General features: G+C 41.9%; 1 protein-coding gene across 1 annotated transcript in view; it reads left to right on the top strand.

Annotated features, from left to right (window-relative positions):
• The window catches only part of AACS (acetoacetyl-CoA synthetase), a 36,281-nt gene extending 13,695 nt beyond the window's left edge, over positions 1 to 22,586 (top strand). Inside the window, exons 5-18 of the mRNA XM_056504671.1 lie at positions 1,468 to 1,565; positions 5,049 to 5,163; positions 5,648 to 5,729; positions 5,834 to 5,981; positions 9,813 to 9,893; positions 11,037 to 11,161; positions 13,767 to 13,831; positions 14,004 to 14,126; positions 15,389 to 15,502; positions 15,662 to 15,787; positions 16,536 to 16,605; positions 17,266 to 17,324; positions 18,618 to 18,820; positions 21,284 to 22,586. Coding sequence (XP_056360646.1) covers positions 1,468 to 1,565; positions 5,049 to 5,163; positions 5,648 to 5,729; positions 5,834 to 5,981; positions 9,813 to 9,893; positions 11,037 to 11,161; positions 13,767 to 13,831; positions 14,004 to 14,126; positions 15,389 to 15,502; positions 15,662 to 15,787; positions 16,536 to 16,605; positions 17,266 to 17,324; positions 18,618 to 18,820; positions 21,284 to 21,421 — 1,547 coding nt within the window. The 3' untranslated portion in view covers positions 21,422 to 22,586. The remainder of the gene's footprint in view (positions 1 to 1,467; positions 1,566 to 5,048; positions 5,164 to 5,647; positions 5,730 to 5,833; positions 5,982 to 9,812; positions 9,894 to 11,036; positions 11,162 to 13,766; positions 13,832 to 14,003; positions 14,127 to 15,388; positions 15,503 to 15,661; positions 15,788 to 16,535; positions 16,606 to 17,265; positions 17,325 to 18,617; positions 18,821 to 21,283) is intronic.
• Positions 22,587 to 25,943: the final 3,357 nt, after the last annotated feature.

Below are 25,943 nucleotides of genomic sequence, written 5' to 3'. Positions count from 1 at the left end.
ATGAGCTTTTGCTGTGCTTTATGTGCTTAAGAACTTCACTGAACAAACCACTATAAGCTGTAGGCAGTTCTAGGGAGTAATTTATATCTTAACATGGCATGAGGCTTTTATTCAGTTTGTTTTCCAGAAATTGTTGGGCTTTACTCATAATGCTGTTTTAAAAGTTACTACTCCCAAAAGCACAGCAGCTTTCAGTAACTGCAGTGGCACCACTGGCTTAAGAAACTGATTTCTCATTTTTGAATGAGGAAGAATCTCTGTTTAAGACTTAGTTTTAAAGCTCAATTTTTAGAGTTGAAAAAGGATGGATTTTTTTCAAGCAATGTAGAAAAACCTCACAAAATCCATCTTGCTACTCTCCTACTTGGTAATATTAACATAGCAGAAATTGCTGTTAAAATTGTGGTCTCAGTTCCTGTCCTGAAATGCCCATCCATAAATATCCTTCTTTGAGAAGCACCTTGCACTGGTGTTTGAGTGGAGGTGCTCATGGTGCACCTGCAGTCCAAGATCTCAGTGCTGTTGAACAGGCTGGAAAGCATTTTTATTGCCATTTAACTTTTGCCTTCAAATGTGGAGTTCTAATTAGATGTCACAACACTACAATTAGGCCCATCCTCTGTTTTTTTTTTTAAATTTTTGTACATCTTTTTGGTTGCTTAAGAAAGGATCTGAAACTCCAGATCTTTGGTCCTCCTCAGTGCAGTTTGTGAATTCCAGTTGCACATTTTTATTTGTGGGCTGGATTCTGAGCAGTGCAGAGTCAGACTCAGCCACCCAGCACCTTCTGGAGAGTTGCCCAAATTGAGCTCATTGAAACTAAAATCTGACTTTCTTGACATTAATTTATTCTGTATGTTGTGATAAATTGAATTTAGGTCTTGAAATCTTGCTGCAAGCTGATGAGGGGAAACTTGAAGAGCCACATTTGTGTGGGAATGTTCCAGGGCATGTCCCACTCTGTTACTCCCTTATCAGCTGAGACACTGGTTTGGCTGGTTTGTGTTTAAAATTCTGGCAATGTCTACCAGACAACACTTAGCTTTGTGAAGCTGAATCTCTGCTCTTGAGCTATTTATGGTTTTCCCTTACAGACTTTGATTCTTTCCCTAATGGCTGTTCCTACAGCCTTGTTCTGTTCCCCTGCATTCTGCTGTATTCTCAGTCTCTGTACCCTAATCAATCCACTAATTTTCTCCCCCAGTTACTATTTTCAGTGTGCTGCCCTCTTATCCTGAAAGGCTTATTAACTAAACAGGAGCACTTATAAATTGGGTGTAATATTGTAGGTAAAAATCCCAATACAAATGTTTTTATAAATGGATTTATTACTGATTTGGCTTCAAGGTATGACAGTGATTGTGTGGAAAACTTTGAAGGGTGCTTCAGTCTATCCTTTTGCATTGTATATATTAGACAGATATTTTTTAGTGCTGTTCCATCTCTCACCTCTCCACTGTGCCCTAGGTTACCTGCCCAACAGCATCCACGCCGTGGAGGCAATGCTGGCTGCTGCAAGCATCGGTGCCATCTGGAGCTCCACATCCCCAGACTTTGGCATTAATGTGAGTAACCTCAGTGCAGAGCAGCCCTTGCTGTGTCCCAGCCCTTGCTGAGGCTGATGAATTCAGGTGGCAGATGGGATCTGTTCCCTTCAGTCTTGCTGCCACCTCCTGGCACAGCCCAGCACTCCAGAGCTTCTCCAGCTGCCCTGAACTGCACAATCCCAACTTGCTTTGTTGTCACTACTGATTTTCAGCTTGGTGATTTGAGTGGCTTTATCTGCTCACTCTTGGGATATTTTCAGATGGACTCCATGGTCTTGGTGAGCTTTTATTATATTAAATATGCAAGTGAGCAGCAGTTCAGCAGAGTTGTCTGAGGCTTGGCTCTTCTTCCCAAAGCCCACCCCAGGCTGCTCAGCCACACTGATTTCCACACCCCAAGTTGTCCCATCCTTTGCCTTCTGTCAGGATGAACTCAGCACCACCCTGGTTTTCTACAAGGCTTTATTTGCCAACAGGGAGGACTTTCATGCTAATATCACTAACCTGGTTAACTCCTTTTAGTGTGGAAATAAGTGTGTGTGAAGTTGACATCCAAAGGATGTGTGTGCTCTGGAAGCTTTGGGAATTTCTACTTAATTTGCCAAGTTTTTAACACAGATCTTAATCACTTAAGGGGAGTTTTGAACCTTTCTTCTATCTAAAGGTTTGCATATGAAAAATGTAGTGTTTTTCAATTACACAGTGCAGAGAACAGTGTTTTGGGTTTTTTTTGATAAAACACACAATTTTGGTGTTTAACCCCAGTGGCTGGGAAAATGTATGGAATAATCATTCCTGGATTAGCACTAGAGGGCAGCAGCATTCTATGTTCTTACACTTGAGGTTGTATCATTGGGAAAAAAAAAAAAACCATTAAATCATTACAGCATGTAATGATCAATCTGTTCTACAAATATTTTCTGCTTGCTCAGAAAATGATGGTATGGAGTATTTTCTGTGCAATGTGATTCCATCTCTTATCTGGGGGAAGATTGTTCACTTTGCTTGCATTACAAAGGACTGGTATATTTTCTGTCATGTTGGTGTGCTGTTGTTTTCAGTGCCCAGCTTTTAGTTTTTTGTGATAGCTTTTTAATGAAGCTTGGCCTTGGAGCTGCAGTGCCATCAATATCATTTATTTTCCTTTGGCAGCATGTCTTGGCATGAATTCAAATCCTAAAATCCTGAGGGAGCTCAGCAGAGGCCCTGAGAGACATTCCATCCTGAGGAAAAGCTATTCCTCCTTTTGTGAAGTTGCATTTGGCCCTGTTAGTACAAACAAAGACTTTTGTGCTTGGAGAAATAGTGTGGCATTTTCAACATTTGAAATCCACTTGTGTTTGTGTTTTGTGGAGCTCAGAAATGTCACTCCTCAGAGCTGCCTACACACACTGCAGGCTCTGAATGCCACCCCTCCAAAGGCTTCAAGCCTTGAGGAAGTCTGCTGTCAGAGCAGCACTGAGCTGCCTCCCACGCACAGCACCACTCTTGGCAGCTGCTGCTTCATCTCTCTACTCCCTGTTATCCATTCCCAGAAATTCATGGCAAACTGGTGGCCTGTGCATGAGAAATGCTTGGGTTTTCAGTTCATAAAGGAGCTCTGGGTAAGGAGCCTTTGAGCTCAGTGCAGCTCCATTTTTTGGACTGAACTGGAGGCTCATGGAATAGCAAGAGCCATATCTGCTACACCTGAGCTTTTTGTGGATGGAATTCCTTGCTGAGCCATCTGCTTGGATTCAAGTTCCAGTGTAGCAATTACATGTTCCATCTGTTTGTGTTGCCTTTGTATCATCTCAGGCTGCCCTGTGGGATTTGATCCTGCCAGTGCTAATGAATCTAACTGGGAGTGTTAGCAGATCTGGTAGGACCCTGAGAACTGGAGCCATCTCTGCCTCTGATTCACACTTCTTTAGAGTACCCTTAGTGCTCATTGGTCTTAATTTTTAAACACCAGGCAGCATGGAAATGGGTGGTGTGTGCTCTGCCCTCAGCATGAGGGTGTGCACACACAGAAATGCACAGAGCATGTGTGGCTGCTTGGTCTGTTCCTGGGAAATGGTACAGAGGAGGAGGGAATTTGACTTCATACATTAATACTGGAATGTGTCAACTCAGAAATGGAGATTTAATTAGTCAGGTAACACACAAGGGGCTTCTCAAACTTCTGTCACCAGAACAGATTCTGGTGATTTTTGTTTTTTGTTTTAAAGTAATTGATAAATGTGAATGTCAGTGCATTGTCACTGTATTTTCTTATAATGTGACAAAGAAAAGGAACTCTTTCAGTGACATTCTCAGCTAATACATTTATATTAAGCCATATCTCTGTACTTTACCTGTGGCTTCCTGAGGATACAGCATGGAGAACTCAGCAGGACAGAACTCCTGTCCTTTTGCAGCAGGATTTTTTTGCAGTGCTGAGCAGCCCAGCTTGGAAAGGAGTTTGTAACAGAGATGAGTTGATTGTGATGTTTTTGCTTTCATCTTCTGATTTGGTAATAATTTGTTTCTCATTTTGGCTGCAATGTAGAGGGCAAAATAGAAAACAGAAGAATAAAGAATAAGGAGATGAGTCAAGTCTGATTTCTGCAACATGATTTAGGAGATTGTTCTTGAACACTTAGCTGGCAATTTTACAGTATTGTGTAATCTTGTAGTTCTTAATGCTCCAAGTAATGGAGCTGGGGAGGTTTGAACATCAGTGTGCTGAGAGCTTTTATTGAAAGGATTTGCTTCTTGCTGTTGAATACAAAAAGATCCATTTCTGGTAGGCTGCTGCATGCAGTGTGCATGGAATAAAGTAAATGCCAGAAGGGTTTTAATCTCAAATAGGATGATAGCTGTGGTAAATTCTTGAACACAGTGTAAGCTGGAGGAGACACCTGAAAATTTAGCATTTGAATGTGTTGTGCTGCAGAGATTCTAAAGGAGCTGTGCTATCTTTTGTTGGTAGCCTGTGTGTGTTCAACAGCAATTTATTTTGCTAAAAAACCAGTGGTGCTATTTCCTTTGTTAATGGTGGCAGAACAAAGCTGCAGCTCCTGTGGGGAGCCACCCCACCACCTAAATCCATCTCCCCAAGACTGCTGGTGTGTTTGCCCCAGCCCTGGTGCAGCCAGGAGTCCTGTGCTCCTTCCTGGACATCAATTCCTGCTCACATCCCTGCTGCTTGTCCTCTGTACAGAAGTCTAACCTGGCTTGCAAGGTGTTTTTTAGCTGTTTAGGACTTGGTGAGCTTGGCCCTTCCCTAAGGGATATTCTGTGATCTGTGGGGGTTTTATCATGGGTTGATCAGTTTAGGGGTTATGAAATAGGTTGTTGCAAACCTGTTCTTCAGAGATCTTGTGTGAGTGAAAGACAAGCAGGCAGTCTTTTAATAACTCTCCTGGTAATTATTGTCCTTATTCCTGGCTTGTTTGAAATTTGCATTTAGCACCCACTGATGTTTCCCACTGTAGCAGTGAATTTCATTTTTTAACACATTTTTCTCTTTATCCCTAGGGTGTACTGGACAGATTTTCCCAAATTCAGCCAAAGCTCATCTTCTCTGTTGAAGCTGTTATATACAATGGCAAAGAGCACAACCACTTGGAAAAGCTGCTGAGGGTGGTAAAAGGTATTTGACTGCATCCCTCCTGCTCTGTGGCTCTGTGAGCACTCAGACCTGCACTGCCACTGTTGTTGCTGTCCTTCCTCCTTCACAGTGGCACCGTGGTCACTGAGCTTTTCAGAGTAGATCTGGGTGAAAGCTGAATGTTTTTTTCTGTAATTGTAACAGTCTTCTGCTTGCTTAACTGTAATAGATCATCAGAAATTAGCCAGCAGTGGGAGCAGGGGCTGAGATGGTGTTTTTAAGCTGGAGCAAAGGGCTGCTGAAGACAAATGGGGAGGTATTACAGCACTAAAGCTTGCAGATTTACACATGAAAGGCTGCAGCACTGAGGAAATTACATCTTGGGTAACAATCCAGTCCTCTGGGGTTTCAGTGCTCAGTGCATCAGAATTATTTCTGTTACTTAGTGCATTACACTGTATGATTTGATCAGGCCTTTGCTTATGTAACTGAATGTAGGAAAGAATTGTTTTCTTCCTTCTTCCAGGGCTTCCAGACCTAAAAAAAGTGGTGGTGATTCCATATGTATCTCCAAGAGAAACCATAGATATTTCTAAGATTCCAAACAGGTAATGTGAGCACTGCTGGGTACAGAGGTGATCTTACACATGGGCTGAGGTAATGCTTTCAGAGTTTTGAAATGTCCTTTTTTTTTCCCCTCCTTCTTATGCAGTGTCTTTTTAGAAGACTTCCTTGCTACTGGGAAAGGAGACCAGGCTCCCCAGCTGGAGTTTGAGCAGCTGCCTTTCAGCCATCCTCTCTTCATCATGTACTCCTCAGGCACCACAGGGGCACCAAAATGCATGGTTCACTCAGCAGGGGTATGTCCTCCCTCCTGGGGCTGCACTTAACTGCTTGCCTTACATTTTTCCTTTAACAGCATCACACAGTGGTGTGTTGTAAGGGAGAATTGATTGCTGACAGTTTTTCAGTAACTTGACACTGAACCTCTTTATTTGTTAGTGGCTATTTGAAAGCAAGTGTGGATTGGTAAGGATATAAAATACTTTGGTTTAGAAATCAGTGTGGAGACCTTTCAGATTCCAGGTGTTTTCTGGGAGCAAGGGTCATTCACAAAAGCACCAGTAGATGTGGCCTGACTGATACTTGAAGAAAAGGCAAAGAACTTGAATTGGGTGTTTGCAACTGAATTTTGGACATTGTTAGCTTGAGGCCCATAGGGAGCTTGCACTTTTTATTATCTGGATGATTTTTTACCTTGAATATTTCTTCATGTTTATCAGTTTAGAGTGTGTCATCCTCATCAATCTTTCAAGGAAGGGAGCCAGAGAGTTGGAATCTCCTTGAGTGAAGGTTTTGCATTGTATGGAAACTGCTTGAGGCAGTGTCTTGTTGCTAAAGATACATTCTGATATTGATGCCAGAATGACCCTTGCTCACATGCTTTCCACTTGTTGTTGATGTTCTAAAACTCTTCAAATAGGAATTGACTGCAGCAGTGTTGCAACTTTAATATAATCCTTGACAGAAGGCAGTTTTTCCCCCTTTAAGGCAGGCAGGGTGTTGTATCTAGAACATTTGTACCAATGTGTTTAAATGGAACTTCACATGCTGTGTGCTCTGCAAGTCAGGATGAGCATCCTGCAGGGCTGGGTGGCCTGAGGGCAGGATCTTTGATGCTGTGCCCCCAGTGTGTGTGTTCTTGCCTCTCTTTGATGGCAGGGACTGGAGGATTTGCCCCCAGACAAATCCCCTGCTGCCTGTAAACACTGCTTTATATCTTATCAGTCAGTAGGAGATGGCAGCAGGCAGCATGTGATGTACAAAATGGTCCCTTTGGGACACAAATCCAATGTTTGTGAGGAAGAAAGGAGGTGGGTTTTGAAGTTTGACAGCTGTTTTGAAGCTGTGCTGGCTTTAGACTGGTTAAATACTTGCAGAGGTGGATTAGCAAAAACAGGACAGGTGTTTTGTTCAGTGATGGGTGATAAACACTAAAGATGAAAAGTAGCTGGAGATCAGACAATGAGACTTTGCTTTTGTAAAGTTTTCGTTTCCCCTGTTACCTGTGTTAGTTTGCCCTGAATCATGACTCTGCTCTCCAGCTGAATCATGTGCAGAGCTACCTGACAGTTTTGGTCCAGCCTACTTATCCTTGCTGGGGAGGAGAGCAGGGAATGGATGGATGGGTAAATAAGATCTGTTGTTTGTGATTATTCTGTTCCCACTGAGCAGCTCTATAGATGTGCAAAATGATTTTTATTTTTTTCTGGTGCTAACACCTCTGGCTAAAAAGCAAATTGTTGAATTAGGGACCTCAGTGTTTGAATAGGGCCTACACAAAGTCCATGCAAATAAATTCTTAGATGGCTTTTACACACTTGATTGGGTTTGTCTGTTTGTTCTAAGCTTAATCTTGTTTCCACTGGAATTAATAGGATGGTTTGCATTGATTTGATTTTTTAAAAAAAGCAGAATTATCCTGCTGTCTTTGTTTTATTTTCCTTAAGCCTTAGTTTAAACCAAGTGTTTTTCTGGTAGTGAAAACAGCAAGAAGAGATGACATTTTGGTGAAGACATTTCAATTAATGCTTATTTATAGTATGCTCCAATGCTGGTTCGTTACTGTACTGATTTTAGATGCCAGTAGGCAGCTTATTTTGAATTCACAGCTCAGTTTATCTAATTCTGCAGCCTGTTTCTGATCTGTTTTCTTGCTATGCAGTGAAATTACATACATAAATAAAGAAAATGAAGCCAGGTCATGGGAGATGAATTTTTAAAATGGTGCCTCAGAGGAGTAGGCTTTTTTCTGTTCCTGTGTGGTTTGCCCAGTTGGGTGTGCTGCAGGAAGAAGTCCTGAAAACATTGGTGGTTCTTGCCTTATTCATATCAGACCTCTTTCCAGTTATTCCAAGGAGAGAATTGAGGTGAAATCCTTTTCAGTTCATGTCTGTCCATCTCAAGGACTTGCAAGGCTTGAGCTTAAACCTGTGCACTGCTGCAGGCAGATGCCCCTGAGCTGTTTGATGCTGGAGGGCAGTGCTGCTGAGCCCAGCCCAAGCCCTGAGCTCTGCAAGGCTCAGCTCAGCTCTGCTCCCTGCTGGGCTCAGCCCCAGCTGTGCCTGCTGCTTCCCACACTCCAGATGTTCAGCTCTTCACTGGGCTCATCCCAAGGAGGACCAGCAGAACAGGGAGTTGTTTTATCAGCTGCCAGGTCTGGTGTGAGGTGATAAATGCTTGGGGTTTGTTTGGAGGGTTATAAAAGTCCTATAAATAAATGGGTGTTATAAATTAACTCAGTGTTTTGGGCTGTGAGTTCAGAGCAGCTCTGCCTTCTCCCAGAGTTCTTCAGTTTGAGATGTACCAGGTTTTGCAGGGAAATTCTTCATAGCCTGTACCTAAAACCATTGTTAAAAGTCTCCTTTTCCTTCCCCTAATGAAAGCAAAAGAAAACCAGTATTTACCTGAATTGAATATGACTTTTAATTTTGCTATTTTGTGTGGCTCTTTCAGAATCTCCTGCAGGGACAATGTGCTTTCCTTTATAGATGCAGTAATTATGTAAACACCTGCAATTCTTTTGGCAAGTCCAGTTGGACACAGTGTTTCTAAATCCCGATTTTTCGGTGATTTTCAGCTGTAGGAGGTGGCAGCTGTAGCTAGATGGCAGCGTTGTGACAGCTGAGGGTGCTCAAACAGCAGCAGGTGAATTCAGACCTGCTTCCTTTGAGCAGTGAAGTGAAAATAAGATTTACTCCTTTATTTTTATTTAATGTTTTCTGCTTTTTCTCCCAAAGCATGTGCCAGTTTTATGAGTCTCCTTTTTCATTTTGAATGTTTGTCTGTAATCTGTTTTCCTTCAGTGTAAATCTTGTTTCATGCTTATGAGGCTCTTAATGGTTTCACTGTGACTCCTTGCATAAATGCAAAAACCATTTTTTATTTTAACATTGGCTACATTAATTTGTCACTGCAGTGAAATGACTTAATGAAGTAGTCTGTAAATTTATTTATCCCAGCAAGTTATGCTTTAATGATGATCAGGAAGGTGGTTTAGCAGCATTTCCAACAAAAGGAAGTCATACATTTCAGGACATTATTAATATTGATGCTCTGAACAGTGAGACATTTCACATTTCTTGTCACTCCAGTGTTTACAAGAGATCTGTACTGTCAGGTCTTTTGTCCCCTAGATGTTAATAGATAAGATAATTTGGACACATGGTGCTAATGTTCAGCAGCTGCTGCATTTTATGGCAGCTCTCAGTCCTTCTCTCCTCCCATTCCCAAACAGACTGAGAATGAAACTGTCAAAGGGCTTCTTAAAAACCTGACTGCTGAAAACCTGCTGCTAAAATGAGGGTCTGCATGGAGTACTGAGCAACTGTGATGTGTGGAGCTGGAGGGAAGGGAGTTGTTTATTCCATGGATTAAAAGTGATGTGCAGTGGGAATTGCTGAGGTCTAATGAGAGAGGCTGAAGAGTTCCATGAGAAAATGGAGAATGCATTGCTGCTGCTGGTAGATAGGCCCTGGGATTTACTGCATTTGTCAAAGGAAATACTTGCTTTAATCCTGGAGTACCTCCTGCAAGCTATTGACTGCTAGTGTTTTTTAAGTCTTAATGTGCTGTCAGAGTTCTGCTGCTCATTTATATGATCTTTTATTTTGCTTTCACTCTTTTTGCAGGGTACCCTAATACAGCACCTGAAGGAACACATTCTTCATGGCAACATGAGCAGCAGTGATGTCATTATGTACTACACAACGGCAAGTGGGGCTTCAGGGGTTTGAAAAACACTGTAACATCTTTTCCTGTAAAGATGGGACAACTTTTCATAGAATCCACAAGTACACTTCTTTATTTGTTACATTTTTTTACTGTAAGGGGTTGTCCCATGTGAGTTAAAAGAAAAGTGAAATAATAAAATGCAACAAGGACCTTTCTGCTAAAGGTCAAACCCATGTTAAATGTTTCTGACCTAACTGGTGAGGAAAATGGATTGATTTTTAGTCTCTTAGGTTTATTGATCAAGCTGCCTCATCAATATCACCTACAAATCAGATTCCACCTTCCTGCAGGGCTAGGTCATACTGAAGATGAGGATTTGTTATGTCTCTGTTTTGGTTTTGAGGAAAGAAGCTGCCCAGCTCTAAGTTTGATAAAGGAAAGGGGGTAAACCTCATCTGTGTGGAGCTCAGTTGTGGTGGGGGATGTTTTTTGTTTTTTCTAACCCTGTGATAAAGAAACTACTCCTAAGCCTTGTGTGACTGCAGCAGTTTGAGAAGGCTGATGCCTTTCCTCATGAGTTCCCTTCTGAGCTTTAACATGACTAGTCAGTTTGCAGTATCTCCATGGAGGGATCATGGTAACTGCCTTGTCTCAGACTTGTCCTGGCTCCTGCCTCTGGAGCTGTGTGTGCAGGGAGGTGTGGAATCCTCACCTCATGAGGTGTTTGCAGTGATCAGTTAGATCAGCATCCATCAGGAACCTGCAGCTGGTGAGGGGCTGAGCAGAGCTTCAGCCTGGTTTGCTGATCTGATCAAAGTCAGTGCTGTGGGTTTAACAGCAGGAAAACCAGGCAAGGGAGGTGGAGGGGAAGTGGCACCTCTTGCATGAGGGCAGGGGGTGTGCTTGGGTCCAGCTTCTGCCAAAATCTGCACCAGTGCATCCTTCTAGAGTTGCCTGTAGCTCCTGTTTTTCCTGGAAAGATGGGACAACTCTTCATACAAATCCACAAGTACACTTTGAGTCTTGCAGTTTTTTACTGCAAGGGATTGTCCCATTTGAGTTTTAGGAAAAAAAACCAAACAAAAACTGGTAGAATAATGTGTGTGCCAGTAGGCAGCACTGCTGGGGCTGCCAGGACTGCAGGCAGTGACAAACTCACAGAGGTTTCTTCTCTCCTCCAGATTGGCTGGATGATGTGGAATTGGCTGGTGTCTGCACTTGCTACAGGAGCTTCAGTGGTCCTGTATGATGGCTCTCCTCTGATTCCTTCACCAAATGTGCTCTGGGACCTGACTGACAGGCTGGGGTATGTGCCAGGTTAAATGAAGGGTGGTGGCAGTGGCTCCTGCCACACTGACCCAAACAGCCTCACTGTGTGTGCTCAGGAACTCATGCACAGCATGTCACAGTTTGTCTTTTGGCTCAGCCTTGGGTGGAACTGCTTTTAAAAATTTGTACTAAAACATTTTCTTAGAGAGGAGGAGAGACAAAGAGCTGATTGTTTCAAATTGGAGTCAGGTATTAGAATTCCAGGCAAACAAAGACTCTTAGTTCAATAGTTTTCAAGAGCAACCTTTTCAAAAGGCAGTAATTGGGAGCAATCTGAAGAGCAATTTCTCAGCACACTCAGAACTTAGTAAATAAGAATTCTTTTTTCAAGCAGCTCAACCTAAGATTTTAATATAGAACTTTTGACTTAAAGACATAAATTGACTGGAAGGGCTCAGCAGGGCTGCTTATATTTTCATATTTTACTTTTTAATCTTTAATGCCTAATTCATGCTGATAAGCTGTTCAGTAATTGTTTCATGCCATTTTTTGTGCCTGAAAAATGCTCACAGCACCCTTTCTTGAATCCTAGAGAAATGGCAGGTACCAGATAAACAGCTGTAAAACCCTGTGATTGCATTTAGCTTTGTACACTTTGTTAAACTTCAGGTTGTAAAATTTATTTTGTAACTTTCCTGTTTTGCCAACTGCATGTAAGGAGTAAATTTGAATTTTATTGCCAGAAAAATGAGTGTCATTTTTAATTGATAATTAAAATTGTTTGTGGTGAAAAGTGGATGACAAAAGATTCACTTTCTGACTCTGCATGATTAATAATTTAAACTTCACTGTCTTTTGTGACATGTAATATTTAAAGACTGACATTTTGTCTCTGGCTATTATAACTGAAGCTTAATGCCAAGTCAAAATGCTTCCAGTAAGAAAAAAAAAAAAAAGGCACAAAATAAACCCACAAATTTCAGTCATGCTTTACCCCTCCAATAAACCCTGGTAGAACAACAGGCAGAAAAATGAGAATTGAGAAACAACCCAGCTTATTTTTAAGCATAGTTTCCACATGCCAAAAGTGAAGATAAATGTGGCTGCATGTCTCACTTTTGTAATCTGGCGCTAAAAGCCGCGGCCATCTGGGAGCTGCTTCATCATGCAGTCTGTTCCCAGCTCACTCATATGTTAAATATGATCAAAAAAAGCCTCCAACATGTAAAGATTACCTTCTTCTCTGCAGATGCACCACAGTTCCCTTCAGGGAGCATATTCCCAGGGTATCACCAGGATATCTCATCCTGCCTGGCAGGAATGACTCAAGTGGTCACTCATTAGTGATCTGTGCAAGGGAATTGGTGGATGGTGACTAAATGCACTTAGGTAGCATTTGGAAGGAAATAAAGGGAGATTTGGCTCTACATGTGCTGTAGAGGAAGTGTCAAAGAGCTTAAAATAGAGAGGCATTTTGTATTCTAATGTAAAATAAGCACTGGTTTGAGGCATGGAAGGAAAGTGAGATGTTACACAAGAGTAAAAATAGTTCATATGAGCAGTGTGCAGGGAGCTGAGGAGCTCTGGGCTGGGGGCTCTTGTGGCAGGGGTTGAACCAGATGATCTTTAAGGTTCCTTCCAGTCCAAACCATTGTGTGCCCTTCCCATATGCCTGATAAATTGCTTTGTGCACTGATGTGTGTGCAAGGAGCCTGTTCCTACCTGAGGGGAGGTTCCACCAGCATGGCAAAGGAGGGGATCCCCTTCTGGCAGTGTTGAAATATTCCCTTCTTGCCTGGAGCAGTGTCCTACCTCCCATCCTGCCTTTGGAGTCACAGCCAGCCTAGCAGGATCTTATTTAAGCTCTGCTGGTGTTGGTGTTGCACTTTGTGCACTCAGGCTGTGTTCCTTATCCTCATCCATCTCTGCATTTTCTGGAGTGAGCTTATTGCTGAAATGTAAAATGAATCAGCAGAAGCCAGGCAAGAGGATTTCCTGAATGTCAGCAGGAGCATTAAACTGGCACTTCCCTTGACAGATGGAAGGAACACAGCCTTTGTTTCAAGTTTTAATTGTATTGTGTTGAAGAGCTCCAAATACACTTTGCAAGGGCAGGATTGAATTGTTGGGCCAAGATTCCTGTTCATGTAAGGCATGGGCAGCTCAGGCTTCCACCTCTGGAAACTGAACAGCTGTCTCCAGAAAATCACTGGTCAAGTAATATTTTGTCAAACTGTGCCCTGAAATGGTAAAGCTTTTCTGTGTAAGCCTGTACAAAGGCACTCTTGGAAAATTAAGAGAAATTATGGCCCATTAATAAAGTAAACAGCATTTTGGGATGTCTTTGAGTGTTCTGCAGCTACAAATTCCTGTGAATGTCTTTTTGAGATGGGAAAGCTTTGCTTAATATTTGAAAAATAGAGTTAAAAGTTTCTAAGTGCAGAGATGACATTTGATCTGACTGATTTTGATAGTTCAAAAGGATGTGCCTTGCACTTGGAAAGCTCTAAGAGGCTGCATTGTTTATCTCATCCACATACAGAGTGTGTAACAGCCTCTGCTCACTGCAGTGGGGATTGCAGGTCTTTAGAATCTTAGCATATTTAAATATGCAAAACATGTAAACTCTTTTTCCCCTCTAGGATCACCATCCTTGGAACAGGTGCAAAGTGGCTGGCTGTGCTGGAAGAGAGAAATTTAAAACCATGTAAGCTTCAAAAAGCTGGTGAATCCCTTCTGTCCTCCCTCCTACCTCTCCTGGTTCTGGCTCCCTGTCTTGTCACAGTCCTTTATGTAATTATTCTGGCTTGTAGTGACAAATAGTTCCAAACACTTGGAAAAATTCTGCCTTAACCTGTGTTGCTTTTCTCCTTTTTAAGGTGAAACACACAATCTCCAAACACTCCACACCATCCTGTCTACAGGATCACCTCTCAAATCTCAAAGCTATGAGTATGTCTACAAACACATAAAAAGCAGTGTCCTCCTGGGATCCATTTCAGGTGAGGCTTTTATGCTGCAGCATCTCAGGAATTCTCTGATTGCCTGTGCAGTTCCTGCTTGTTTGGGAAGCTTGAGCCTCTGGATCATTTGGGATTGGTTGTAGTTAAACTGGAATGAGCTGTCTTTAGTGCTGAGGTTTTTCTGCATAATTCACTGTGCCATAATGAAACTCAGGCACTCCAAAGCATTTTTGGTGGATGTTTTGGATTTGAAGTATGATCATTTATTTTGACTGGCTGTCCTTAGGGGTGGCAGGGTGAGATCAAGCAAAGAGTCTATTAACCTACAGAACATACTGTTCTGCATATAGCTGACTTTAGCAGAAAATACCTCTTGGAGAGTTCCCATTTCACTTCTTTTGTGCCAAGTAATTGGCACTGCAGATGGATTTTTTAGTAGATTATATAATTAGAGAAATACCAAGCCCCCATGCTGTGCAGTTTGTTGTGAGCAGTGCTGGCTGAGGCAACTTCTGCTCGTGTCAGGTCCACCACAGCACTCCTCATTTTGCTTTGTAACAAGGACTGGCTTTTTCAAAGAGCTTTTAAACTCAGTTTTCTTTTTAAACTATAACTCTTCTGCTGCTGAAGTTCTCAGACTCTGGGCTCAGTAAGAGTAGTGCTGAATCTAGAACTTGCTACTACAGACATTAATAGACTCAAATGTAGAAGCCTATTTTTGAGAAAAGCTAATATGATTGATTTGTGTCTTAATTCTCTTCCATGAAGTCCTAGAAAGACTATAAATATTCCAGTTAAGTAAGCATTTGACAGTATCTATTTTTCTTAAGATAACTGTTCATCCTGAAGGCCTGGCTCCTTTATAAGGTATAAAAGCTAAGTAGATGTAGGGTGGAATAGCTTGACTGGTTACTTTAAACTAATGAAAACAAACAAGAAAACATTTCTAAATAATTCTGTAAATATTTTAAGTCAGTAAAGTAGGGCCTGTTTATTTTCTCTCTCCTATAAATGGAAATTCCCTTAAATGAGATTAAAGAGACTGTTGAAAAAAGCTTATGCCTTAAGGGATAGTTCTGCATGAAAGGCATACACATACAACAAGATATATAAAGTAAGGAAGAAAACCTTTTAATAAAAGTTACAAAATCCTAGATAATGCTGTTTGTTTTATGCTGCTTTCTGTGGATCTGAAGCCTTTGGCAAAGGTTGGCAGTTGGCTGTTCCAGGCTTCCTATGTAGTTTTCAGGCTTGCTTTTTCCAAAAAACACTGTATATTCTAAATGGATTTTTAATTGCAGGTGGAACAGATATCATTTCATGTTTCATGGGTCACAATGTTACAGTTCCTGTTTACAAAGGAGAAATCCAGGCCAGAAATCTTGGAATGGCTGTAGAAGCATGGAATGATGAAGGTAACTATGGTCCAAAATACTGTGCACACTTAGAAAATACAAATGATCTTGACTTTAACAACCAGTAATAAGTGGAGATGCTCTTTGCCCTGTTACTGTTATTTACAGGAATGAAATGTGGAAAATGCCTTTTTTTTTTTTTTTTTTTTTTTTCAACAGGAAAACCAGTTTGGGGTGAAAGTGGAGAGCTGGTTTGCACCAAGCCCATTCCCTGTCAGCCCACACACTTCTGGAATGATGAGAATGGAAGCAAATACAGAAAGGCTTATTTTTCCAAATTCCCAGGTGTGTAAGGATGAGGCAGAGGGGAGGCCCAGGTTTCTTTGCTGCTTCCCAGTGACAGCCACAGGTGCAGCTTTGAGTCCCAACTTCCAGGCTGAGAGCTCTGAAGTGTTTCATACTTCCTCACTCAGTTTTCTCCTGCTCTGTTTTGATCAGAGATCCAAATAAAACCAGTGAGGATCTCAGCAGAGCTCTAATCCAATTTTGCTGCTGCTGTCATTGGGCAGGTCTGCCTGTCCCAGACTGCCTGGCTCAGGTGTGAGATGGGATGGCTCTGGTGCAGTTAATGAGTGCTGCTGCACCTCTGTCAGGCTGCCCTGCCTGCCTGGAGGGGTCAGTCCCAAGGAATCAGTGCTGACCTCATCAGCACGAGGATTAAATGTACATTAAACACAGTTTGCCTCAGACACGCATGTGCTGCATCCTTAGCCTTGGACAGAATAAAGAAACAGGCACCTGTGGAGCAGAGGCTTTTCTTAGTAATTGTGCAGGACTCTGCTTATCCAGGGCTGGTCCTGATGTGGCACAGCAATGCCAAATTCTGGTGCCTCTGGGGCAGGGATTTTTTAGGAGCAGCATCTCCAGCTGCTGTTTTTTGGATATAGAAACTTTTTCATTGCTGGGGGCAGCTCTCAGAGTATATTAGTTGTATTTGTGTGTATTTCACTCAGTTAATGCCAGCTGACTTACACAATGTCTGCTGTGACTGGATGAAGAAATCAGCTGCTTAACCTTTGCCATTCCCCACCAGGTGTTTGGGCCCATGGTGATTTCTGCAAAATTAACCCCAAGACTGGAGGAATTGTCATGCTGGGTCGCAGGTACAGTGCTCTGGTGGGAGAGTGTGGAGGAAACAAAGTGTGAAAATTTGCAGTCTTCACCTAGGAGTAAAATACACATGATTCTGTAACCCTTGTTAGCTTCATATTAATTTTATTGAATCCCATATTGTGGCTTTCAACCCTTAAAATAATCAGAGCAGCTGGATTTAGGAGAAAGGAGCTCATTTTGAGGTTCTACCTCACTTTTGTATTTATGAACACAAGGACTGGACTTGGTTTTGTGTTCTGAGGTTCACAATGGTTACAGGAGTTTGGAGGTGGTGAATTGGGGAACTTGTTTTGTGGTCTTGGCTTTGCCATCCCCTTGTTTTACAGCAAAACTCCTTTCAGAAGGTCAGGTGTCATGTTGTGCCTGTGTCAGTGATCACAGACATTCAGGATCACCATTGAGGCTGAATTTACTATTTGCATTTCCAAGTTGCTGTTTGAAACAAATCTGAGTGAATTAATAATGTTGCTGGTCACTGTACAGATTCACTCTAATGAGCAAAATGCCTTTTGGACTCAAATTTTCTTAAAATTCTGTTTCTACTGTGGTTTTGCTTTCACTAGGGAGACTTGGTTAAGTGCATCAATTTTTCCTCTTGATTGAGCTGTAATCACACTTTCATGTTTCTTTTTTGTTGTGATTTTTTTCAGTGATGGTACATTAAACCCAAATGGAGTAAGATTTGGAAGTTCTGAGATCTATAACATAGGTATGAAATCCACTTTCCACCTCTTCCAGCTATGACATTGTTGCCTTAAATCTGAAATGGAAGCATTATGAGGGTGTTTAGAAGGATTAACAAAAACTTGTTTTTCAAATGAGACAGTGCAGAGTATGTGAGCATCAGTAAAATTTGATTTTGTCAACTTAAAGCTGGTTGCTTTCCTGAGGTATCTGTAGGCTGGGAGGGTTTGGGATATACAAAAACATTTTATGGAGCAGGTTTTTTTTTTTTCCCTAACCAGTCAGGCTTTTCTTCTTGCCCTAAAGGCAAGCTCTTAGCTCTGTTTTTATTGTACTTTCCTGATAATAAGTGTTGAAGCCCAGAAACCTTCTTGGGCTTGTGCTTTGTATTTCAAAGTCTGTGTTGTGACAGGTGGGCGGACTGTCCCTGCAGAGGTCTGATCTGAGACTCAGGGACCTGTTGCCTCCTTGCTCTTGTGTCACCAGGACTTTTTGTCTGTGCTGCAGTGGGGAAAGCCAGAGAAAATGGCTTTGTGTAAAACCTTGTCACAAAAATAATAGTAAATTTGTTGTGGGCCTGAGTGGTCTTTAAACCTGCATTTTTAGGGAAGAGATAATGAATTATCAAAATAAGAGTGTTGGTCTAATACTGATACTCAACTGTGATAGACAAAAGTCTCTGTAACAATTTAAAGTTACAAAGTGTGTGTTTGTTCAGTGCTGGGCAGCAGTGAGGTAATCCTCTAATATACTGCAAAATAACAGGTGATCAGAGTCCATTTATTAGCAAAGGAATCAAACAAATACATATTTATAATAACAGCCCCTCTCATCCCCCCTTCCTATGATAATCAGCTTGAATGGCTGTTAAGTGTTGATTGGCTTCTTAAATTCAGTCTGGGACTGTTTTTTTGTGGGGAGGGGTCTTAAAAGGAGGAAGTAAGGTGAGTCTTCCTCACCCTGAGCTCTTGACCTTTTCTATCACTGATAATACCAATGATTTCTGGGGACAGTCCAGTTTTTCTCAGAAAGGGTTTCTGGTTGCACTGTCCATGTTCCTTTGGATCTGCTCACTAGTTTTGTCTTTTCCCATTGTAAGCACAGCTGAGCAAACATAAAGTGACAGACAATCAATTATTTAAGTTTCAGATAACTACTGTCTTCTAACTTTTGTTTTCAGCAAGGTAACTAAAATCCTAATTTTCTAAGATCAGTGTTTCAATAAGATTCCAGCAGAGGTGAAGCAGAGGAGACAATTTCCTTGTCCGACGCAACCACGAAAACCACAACCCCATCTCTAACCCTGTTCCCTTTGCAGTGGAAGCCTTTGAGGAGGTGTCTGACAGCCTCTGCGTGCCCCAGTACAACAAGGACGGGGAGGAGAGGGTGATCCTGTTCCTGAAGATGGCGTGCAGCCACGCCTTCAGCCGCAGCCTGGTGCGGCGCATCCAGGACGCCATCCGCCTGGCGCTGTCCGCCCGCCACGTGCCCAGCCTCATCCTGGAGACCCAGGCCATCCCGGTAGGGCAGGGGCACTGCTGCTCTGGGCTCTGCCACCTTCACTAGCAATTAAGGAGCAGTTGTCACTGCTCTTCAAACCCACATAGGTGGAAATTTTAGCATCTCAAAAGTGTATTCGAGCTTTATAAATAGTTTGGCTGCGTTGCCTGGCAACATCTTTTCATCTCCTCTTCAGCTAAGCGTGTTTTTTGTTTTTTAAATGGGTTGAGTTTTCTCAGGAATATGTACTTAAACCTCTTAAATTACCTTTTTAATATTTTCTTTTAACTTTAGCTCTTCTGGCTGTCCATAAGCATATTTTGTTTTTGTGTTCTTGTTACAAGTGATGTTCTTAGCAAGGCTGAGAGCACTTGGCAAATTCTGGAGATCATTTTGTAAACCATTCACTTTTACATCTGTTTAGCCACTTAAATGTACTCCTTCACTGTCTTAACTGTAACAGGAATTAAAATGAAGTTGTGTTTGTTCAGGGGGAGAAATCAGTGTAGCTGGAGGTTGTGCATGTTCAGGCTTTTGGTGCTGTTCTGCTGGAGCTCTTTCAACTCTTTAGCTGGAATGTTTTATTGCCCTCTGTTAGAGTCTCTGAGCAGCAGAATGGAAGTGCAGAGTGTGGTTTCCCCATGTCCATTTGCACACAGACTTGAGTGTGTCTAGAGAAAATACTTGAGGCTTCAGGGCCATCATTTGATGCTGGTACCCCTTCCTGCCAGTGAGGGTTTCCATGTGAAGTGCTGCAGGGCTCAGGAATACTGTGTGGTCCACAGAGGGATCTGGTCCTGAACTCTTGAGTTAATTGTTTCAGGATGCTCTTGGCAGATGTCCTTGGCTCCAAATGTCTTTGCAGGAGAGTTAAAATTCCCTGAAGTTCCCATTTTCTGGGCTGCAGCTCAGCTTCTGTGAGGAGTGCTGAACTTGTGAACTGAGTGAATCACCTGAAAGTGCAGCAGGGAGGTGTTTGGGATGGGCTGCCCCTCAGGAGAGCCTGCTTAGATCATTAATTAGTTCACACATTGACTGAATTGAGTGAATTTTAATTACCTTCCAGATAAACCTGCCAGTGGTGAAGTGATCAAAGCTGTCACCCATCTTTCTTTAAAAGTTTTACTTGGCAGGGAAACTGCCTATTTTCTGCTGCTTTTGGAAGTGTTTGAATCCTCATCTGAAAATACAATGATCTGACACCATCCTGGTAGAAACACTGCAGTTGTGCTGAGGTGATTTAGTAGCACAAAACATGGTTTTAGTGGGATATTCAGTATTTAAACCACAGTGTGAATCTATCCTGACCAGATAAATATTCTGGCCATCATCCCCAGGATTTACTGATAAAACTAATTTGCTTAGAAGAGCCTTTGCTGTTTTTTAGAGGGGGCAGCTCCCCTGCAGGCCACTGAGCTGTTGTGGTTTCTGGGCACCTGTGAAAATGAAGATTGAGGGGAGAGCTGAAGGTGCCTCAGGAGGGTTACACATGACTTCAGCAGGGCTAACAAAGAAAAGTTGGATTTTTTTGTGTTGAGACAATACTGCAAGGGTGTGCTGAGGATTGTTTCACCTGGCTCTGGATGTTCCCAGTGGTCAGTGGTGGTGCCTGGAGCTCAGGAGGTTCAGGGGCTTTGGAGGCAGGACCAGCCTGGCAGGTTGGGCTCCTGTTCCCAGAGACTTTGAGGGATTTGTGTGTCAGCTTTTCAAAGCTGCCACCCCCAAAAATGTCTGTGGTACCAGCACAAGGAAGGGGCTCAGAAAGCTTTGATACCTCTAAAAACAGAGATCACCCAAGCTGGGCTTTGGCTGCTCCTGTTCACACTGGAGCAAATCCTCCTGGCTGAAACTACAGTGCTCTGATCCTAAAAGAAGAACCAGGGTTTTTCCTGCAGTGTCCTTGCTTTGAGTCACACAAGGTAATAGAATTTGTGTGATTCATAAGTGGAGGTGAAGCCTCTGCTGGTTACAGTTTATTTTATTTGTTATGGTTTGTCTTGAAGCATTTAACTGTAGAGTGAGCACATTTAAGCTCAGTTTCACTTCAGCCTTTTAGAAGAACTGTCCTTTTCAGATAAGAAAATCATGGTTTTCTTCTTCCAAAGCCCAGTGCAGTTTAACTTTGTTTTGAGCCCACCTTTAAAATTTAAAATTGTTTGAACACTGGATATGTCAGAACATTAAAAACCAAATATTTTTAGTGTTTATACCATGATTCTGATCTGCTTTTGTTGTTCCATATTGGAGCTTGATCATGTTCTCACAGAATTGCCAGTAGGAGTAATAAAATGACACAAACTCTTTGAGTTCTACCTACTCTTCAAGTGATTTTCAGAAGAAAGTGCTTCAAGTATAACAAAAGAGAAAGCATTCTGCTAAATTTTGATAGAGTTCTGGAATTGGTGGGGGGGGTTCATGAATATTTTCATAAAGCCACTACATGAAAAAAATGTAATTTCATCTTTGCTGATTTTTGTTTTTCAGTATACAGTAAATGGGAAGAAGGTGGAAGTGGCTGTGAAGCAAATAATTGCAGGGAAACAAGTGGAGCAGCGAGGAGCTTTCTCAAACCCAGAGGCTTTGGACCTGTACCAAAATATTCCTGAGCTTCAAGACTATTAAAGTCACTTGTTTGGGTTTTTTTTTTTTGTCTGTCTTTGTTCTGTATTTGTTTTGTATATACCAATACTGTATGTAAAGAAAAAGTCTATTTAATACCAGTGGTTCTTTTAAAAGGAAAAAAAACTATTTCATGAAGTGCATTATGAAAGGCTTGGGTAAAGCTTAGCTCCCTTTTATTGGTTAAATATGCCATATATTTTGGAGGTTTTTCCAGCCTGGAAGGTGAAACCTGCCTGTTTTGATTTTTATATATATGTGAGTGCATCTTTTCTGCTTAGATTGACATCAGCAGCCCATCAAATGGGAGCACCAATAGTTTCAGATAGAATATTTCTTTCATAAAATGTTTGCTTTTATTTTTTTTTTAAACTGGATTTTTAGCCACCTTTTTCAATCTGTTTGTTCCCTGTGAGGGATGCACAGTGATTTTTAACCCCTTGCCCCTGAACCATGCAAGTGTTCTGTGTAGTGTGCATTAAGATGTTTTTACAAAGCCAAATCATAATGCACTAAACCCATTTGGCTTGGCTCAGAATCATTTCAGTCTTGATATCTCGTGGTTCCTTTGAGGGTAATTGCTGCTTCATTTTGTGCTGGAGCCTTCCATTGTTTTCAGCTGAGATTCTGGGGGCTCAGAGGGTGAAGGGAGCATTTCCCCCCTCCTTGTTTTGGGGTAACTCCAGGTTATTTCCATGGAATTTGTGTCATTACTCTGGATTAACATAATTCCAGTTGGAGAAGACACTTTGCTTCCTTGGTTGAAATCCTTTATTGGCTCCAAGGTTAGCTGAGGAATTCCAGGGTGTTTCTTTATTAAAAGCTGATGGGTTTTGTAACTTTTTTTTACTAAATGTCATGTTGCAAGTGAGACACCCCTTTTCTAGGTCTGTAACCCTCCAGTTTATAAAGGGAAAAATACTGTAATTAAAAAAACTGAGCTTACTGAAACAGGGACATGGAAGCACTCAAGTGTTTTGTTTTTCATAAAATGCAGTTGCAGTAGTTGTTCCAACCCTCTGGCATTCAGTGTCTCCTGCACTATTTGAATTTTGTGGGTGAAATATTATTGTACTTAAAATTGTGTTAAATGCATTCAGCATTGATAAAGAGTTAATTAAAAGGAATCAATTCTTTATATATATATAATTATATATTACATCCCTCAGCTGTTGTTGTCTTTATTTTCCTTTTGATCTGGTGTCATGAAATAATTTTTAGCTTATTTTGTTACTGGTTTAATCCAAGTCTAACTTAGTCCAAAACTTTCTGTGCTGATACTTTCTCTACTGCACCAAGTCAGGCCATGCTGATATAATAAAAATACCAAGCACCCAATAGGAAAATATAAAAAGGAGCTATCAAACTGCCAATAACCTGTGGTTTAAAGTACTTTTAAATTCCTTCCCCTTCTGGCTTGCTATATATAAATTTTACATTAACTGTGACTTTGTATTCATTAAAACTTCATTATATTGTTCTTTAATTCATGCAAAATGTTTGAGGTTTACAAAGCCCACAGATCCTTATTAATAAGTAATTTTGGGTTCTTTCATTAATTAAAGATACTTTGGAAGCACAGATACATTAAGAACATATACAATGCCTAGAGGCTGCTTTATCAGGCTGGAAACACTGGAGCAAGTTTAATTAATGGATATAATTTGATTTCTTGTAATTGTCTGGGAAAAAGCTTTGCAACATCTGACATCAGTTGCAAACAAAACCACAGATTTCCTTCTGGATTGGCCTGAAAATTCCAGGTTTTCTGGGGTTTTACCCAGAAACAGTGCCTGGATGTAGCTGTTGTACCTTGAGTGCACAGCCCTCTTTGGTTTTTGTTTTTTTTATTTTTTTTCCTGTTGCCTATTTCTAACTTGAGGTTCAGTGTTTTGCCTGGAAAGCTCCATGTGCAGCTTTCAGTGGGATGTGTGGCATGCAGATGGAGCTGGCTCTGGAAATGACTTCAAGCTCTGACTTCAGCACTCAGAGCAGAGCAGCTCCAGGCTGGGTGCATTCCTCACTCAGTCCTCTGCAAACCTGAGAGTGACTCTTGAATTCTGTGATGGAATCAGCCCATTTGCCCTTAGGAGATGTGCTTTTATCACTCCTCTCTAAGAAATGTGCTTTTGTCAGCTGCTGGGAGAGCAGGTACTTCCCCTCCCACTGCCTTATGATTTCAATTAATTTCCCTGCTTAGAGGTGGTTCTCAATGAAATAAAATGAGCTGGTACACAGCAGCCCAAGCAGGGCACAGCTGATAAAATTGTTTATTGTTATGTGCAAGAGAAATGGGTTGTGTGAATTACTTGTGCAGTGATTTTAAAAACACAGGTAATTGCCTGATGGAATGCAGCTTCCCTGGGGCCATTATTGTCTTTCAGGTTAGTGCATACATATTTAAAAGTATTTCATTTATGAACTGAGCAGTCACTCACACAGGTAAATGGGTGTTAAAATCAGGTTTGAAATGCAGCAGGAAGGAGTACCAGGGTCTGAGACTTCTCCAGGGTTTTGGGCTGGGCAAGCTGGAGTTTGGGGATGCTCTGGGCCACCTTTGAGACCCTGATCAGAGATGTTTCAGTAGATGAAGGCTTTGCCTTTCCTGCAGTGCCCTCTGGGGTTCTGCACTGAGCAGTTTCTCCACAGAAATTGTTCAGCTTGAGGGTTTCCTGAGGTGCCACTCTGCTGCCTGGATCTTGCAGAACTGAGAACAAACCCAGGATTGCTTGGTTCATCCTTCTCCTTTCAAGAGGAAAGGTATTTTTAGCTCGTTTATAACCAGGTCTTGGAGAGCAACAAGATGTAACTTAATTTTCTTCTGCATTTTTTTTGTACAGAGAGGAGGAAGCTCCATGTCCTAACCTGTGTTCTCCCAGAAATAAACCAGGGTGGGAGTTGCTGTGAAGCAAAGATCCAGCCTGGGAGCTGAGGGCAGCACACACATTTTCTTTGCTGGGGCCTGGGGGCCTCTTTTAGATTCAAATAATGAGATAATCAACATTTTGCTCTGCATGATTTGTGTGCAAAGTGGGAGTGGCTCTGGGCTGCAGGCAGGGGCTCAGAACAATTCCAGCTGCAGAACAGTGAGATGTCCCCAGGGATCCATGCAGAGGTTCCAGCTGTTCACACCATTTCTCACCGTGGCTTCTGAGGGCTGGGGAAATTCTCCCAACCCAGCAGCTGGAGATGAACTCTGGAGAGGGTGGAAAATCCTCTGCATGCTGTTCTTTAACTGGGCAGCACATTAGTGAGAGCTTAATTGGGCCTTGCACTTCTTAATTAGAAAACCTTAACGAATTCTTGAATTCTCATCCTACTGCTTTTGACAAGTGGTTTTGCAAAGTTCAAGAGGCTTATCAGCATTCAGGGTGAGATTCCAGCTGAAAGGATAATGTCCCTTTGGAAAAAAAAAAAAAACATCTCCAGGATTGGTAATTAGTTTACAAAAGCATATTAAAGTATGTGAGGAGGTTCACATCACTAATGAGGGATCTACAAAAAATAGTCTCTTTTCCAGTTTTGTTCCATCTGTAGATTTCAAGGGAGTAAATAATGGTGCCAGTGGTGGGGATAGTTGTAGAATCAGGGCTTGGTTTGGGTTGGAAGGGACTGTTCAAGATCACCCAGTTCCACTCCTTTATTCTGATTTTGTTTTACAAAGGCATTGATTGCTTCTAGCATTCCCAGTCTATTGATCTACAGCCTGTGTTTTGACAAGGATCACCTTCTATTAGCTCCAAAGAGGTTAAAGCTAAATGGAAATAAATTGTGAAGAAAACTTTGAACATTTGTGCTGGTTTAGCTGGCTTGGTTTGGAAGGTGAGCTGAGTTTAAACCAGTGTCACTTCAACCCTCTCCAGAGCTGAAGGAGGTGGCCTTGAGTGTACAAATGTGATACTCAGCTGAGAATTTTAATTTGTCTGGTTCTCATGTATAATAAAATATGCCAGATACATGACACTTCATGAATTAATGCAGGAGTAGAAAGCAGAGGAGAGGTTCCTGTACAGGATTTGTTCTCATAATGCAAATGCCAAGCAAGGCTTTAAATGGCCCTGGCTATCTGGAATCATGTTTCACGCTTCACTTCAGGCTTTGTTCCCATTTCCTCAACCTTTCTGTACTTAGAGGGTGTCTGCATGCAGGAGGGGAGGGAAATTTGGAAGGAAATGCCCAAACCAGCCCATGTGTGGGATATTTTGGGGAGGTCACCAAGGGAGGGAGCAGGGCAGAGCTCAGGCTGGCAGCCCCTGCTTGGGGGCTGGGGAAAGGCATTTTAAACCCTGCACCCTCCCTGCCAAAATTCCCTCCTGCCCCTGCTGAACTGGGAGCAGCCCCAGGCTGGCAGGTGAACCAACACCTGCAAAAAAACCAAAAAAAAAAAAAAACCCCAAACCAAGGCTGATGGAAAGGTGATGGAACATGGAGAGCATCAGACAGCTCCAGCCTCCCACTGCTGCCAGGATATGATCACTCCCCTGGTGAAACCTGTAATTACATTAAGAGGACAGCTGGTTCTAAT

Source organism: Oenanthe melanoleuca, chromosome 15 (assembly GCF_029582105.1).
Source record: "Oenanthe melanoleuca isolate GR-GAL-2019-014 chromosome 15, OMel1.0, whole genome shotgun sequence".
In the NCBI taxonomy this organism is placed as follows: Eukaryota; Metazoa; Chordata; class Aves; order Passeriformes; family Muscicapidae; genus Oenanthe; species Oenanthe melanoleuca.
Note: the sequence above shows the minus strand (reverse complement) of the source record. Positions and strands in the feature narration are given on the sequence as shown.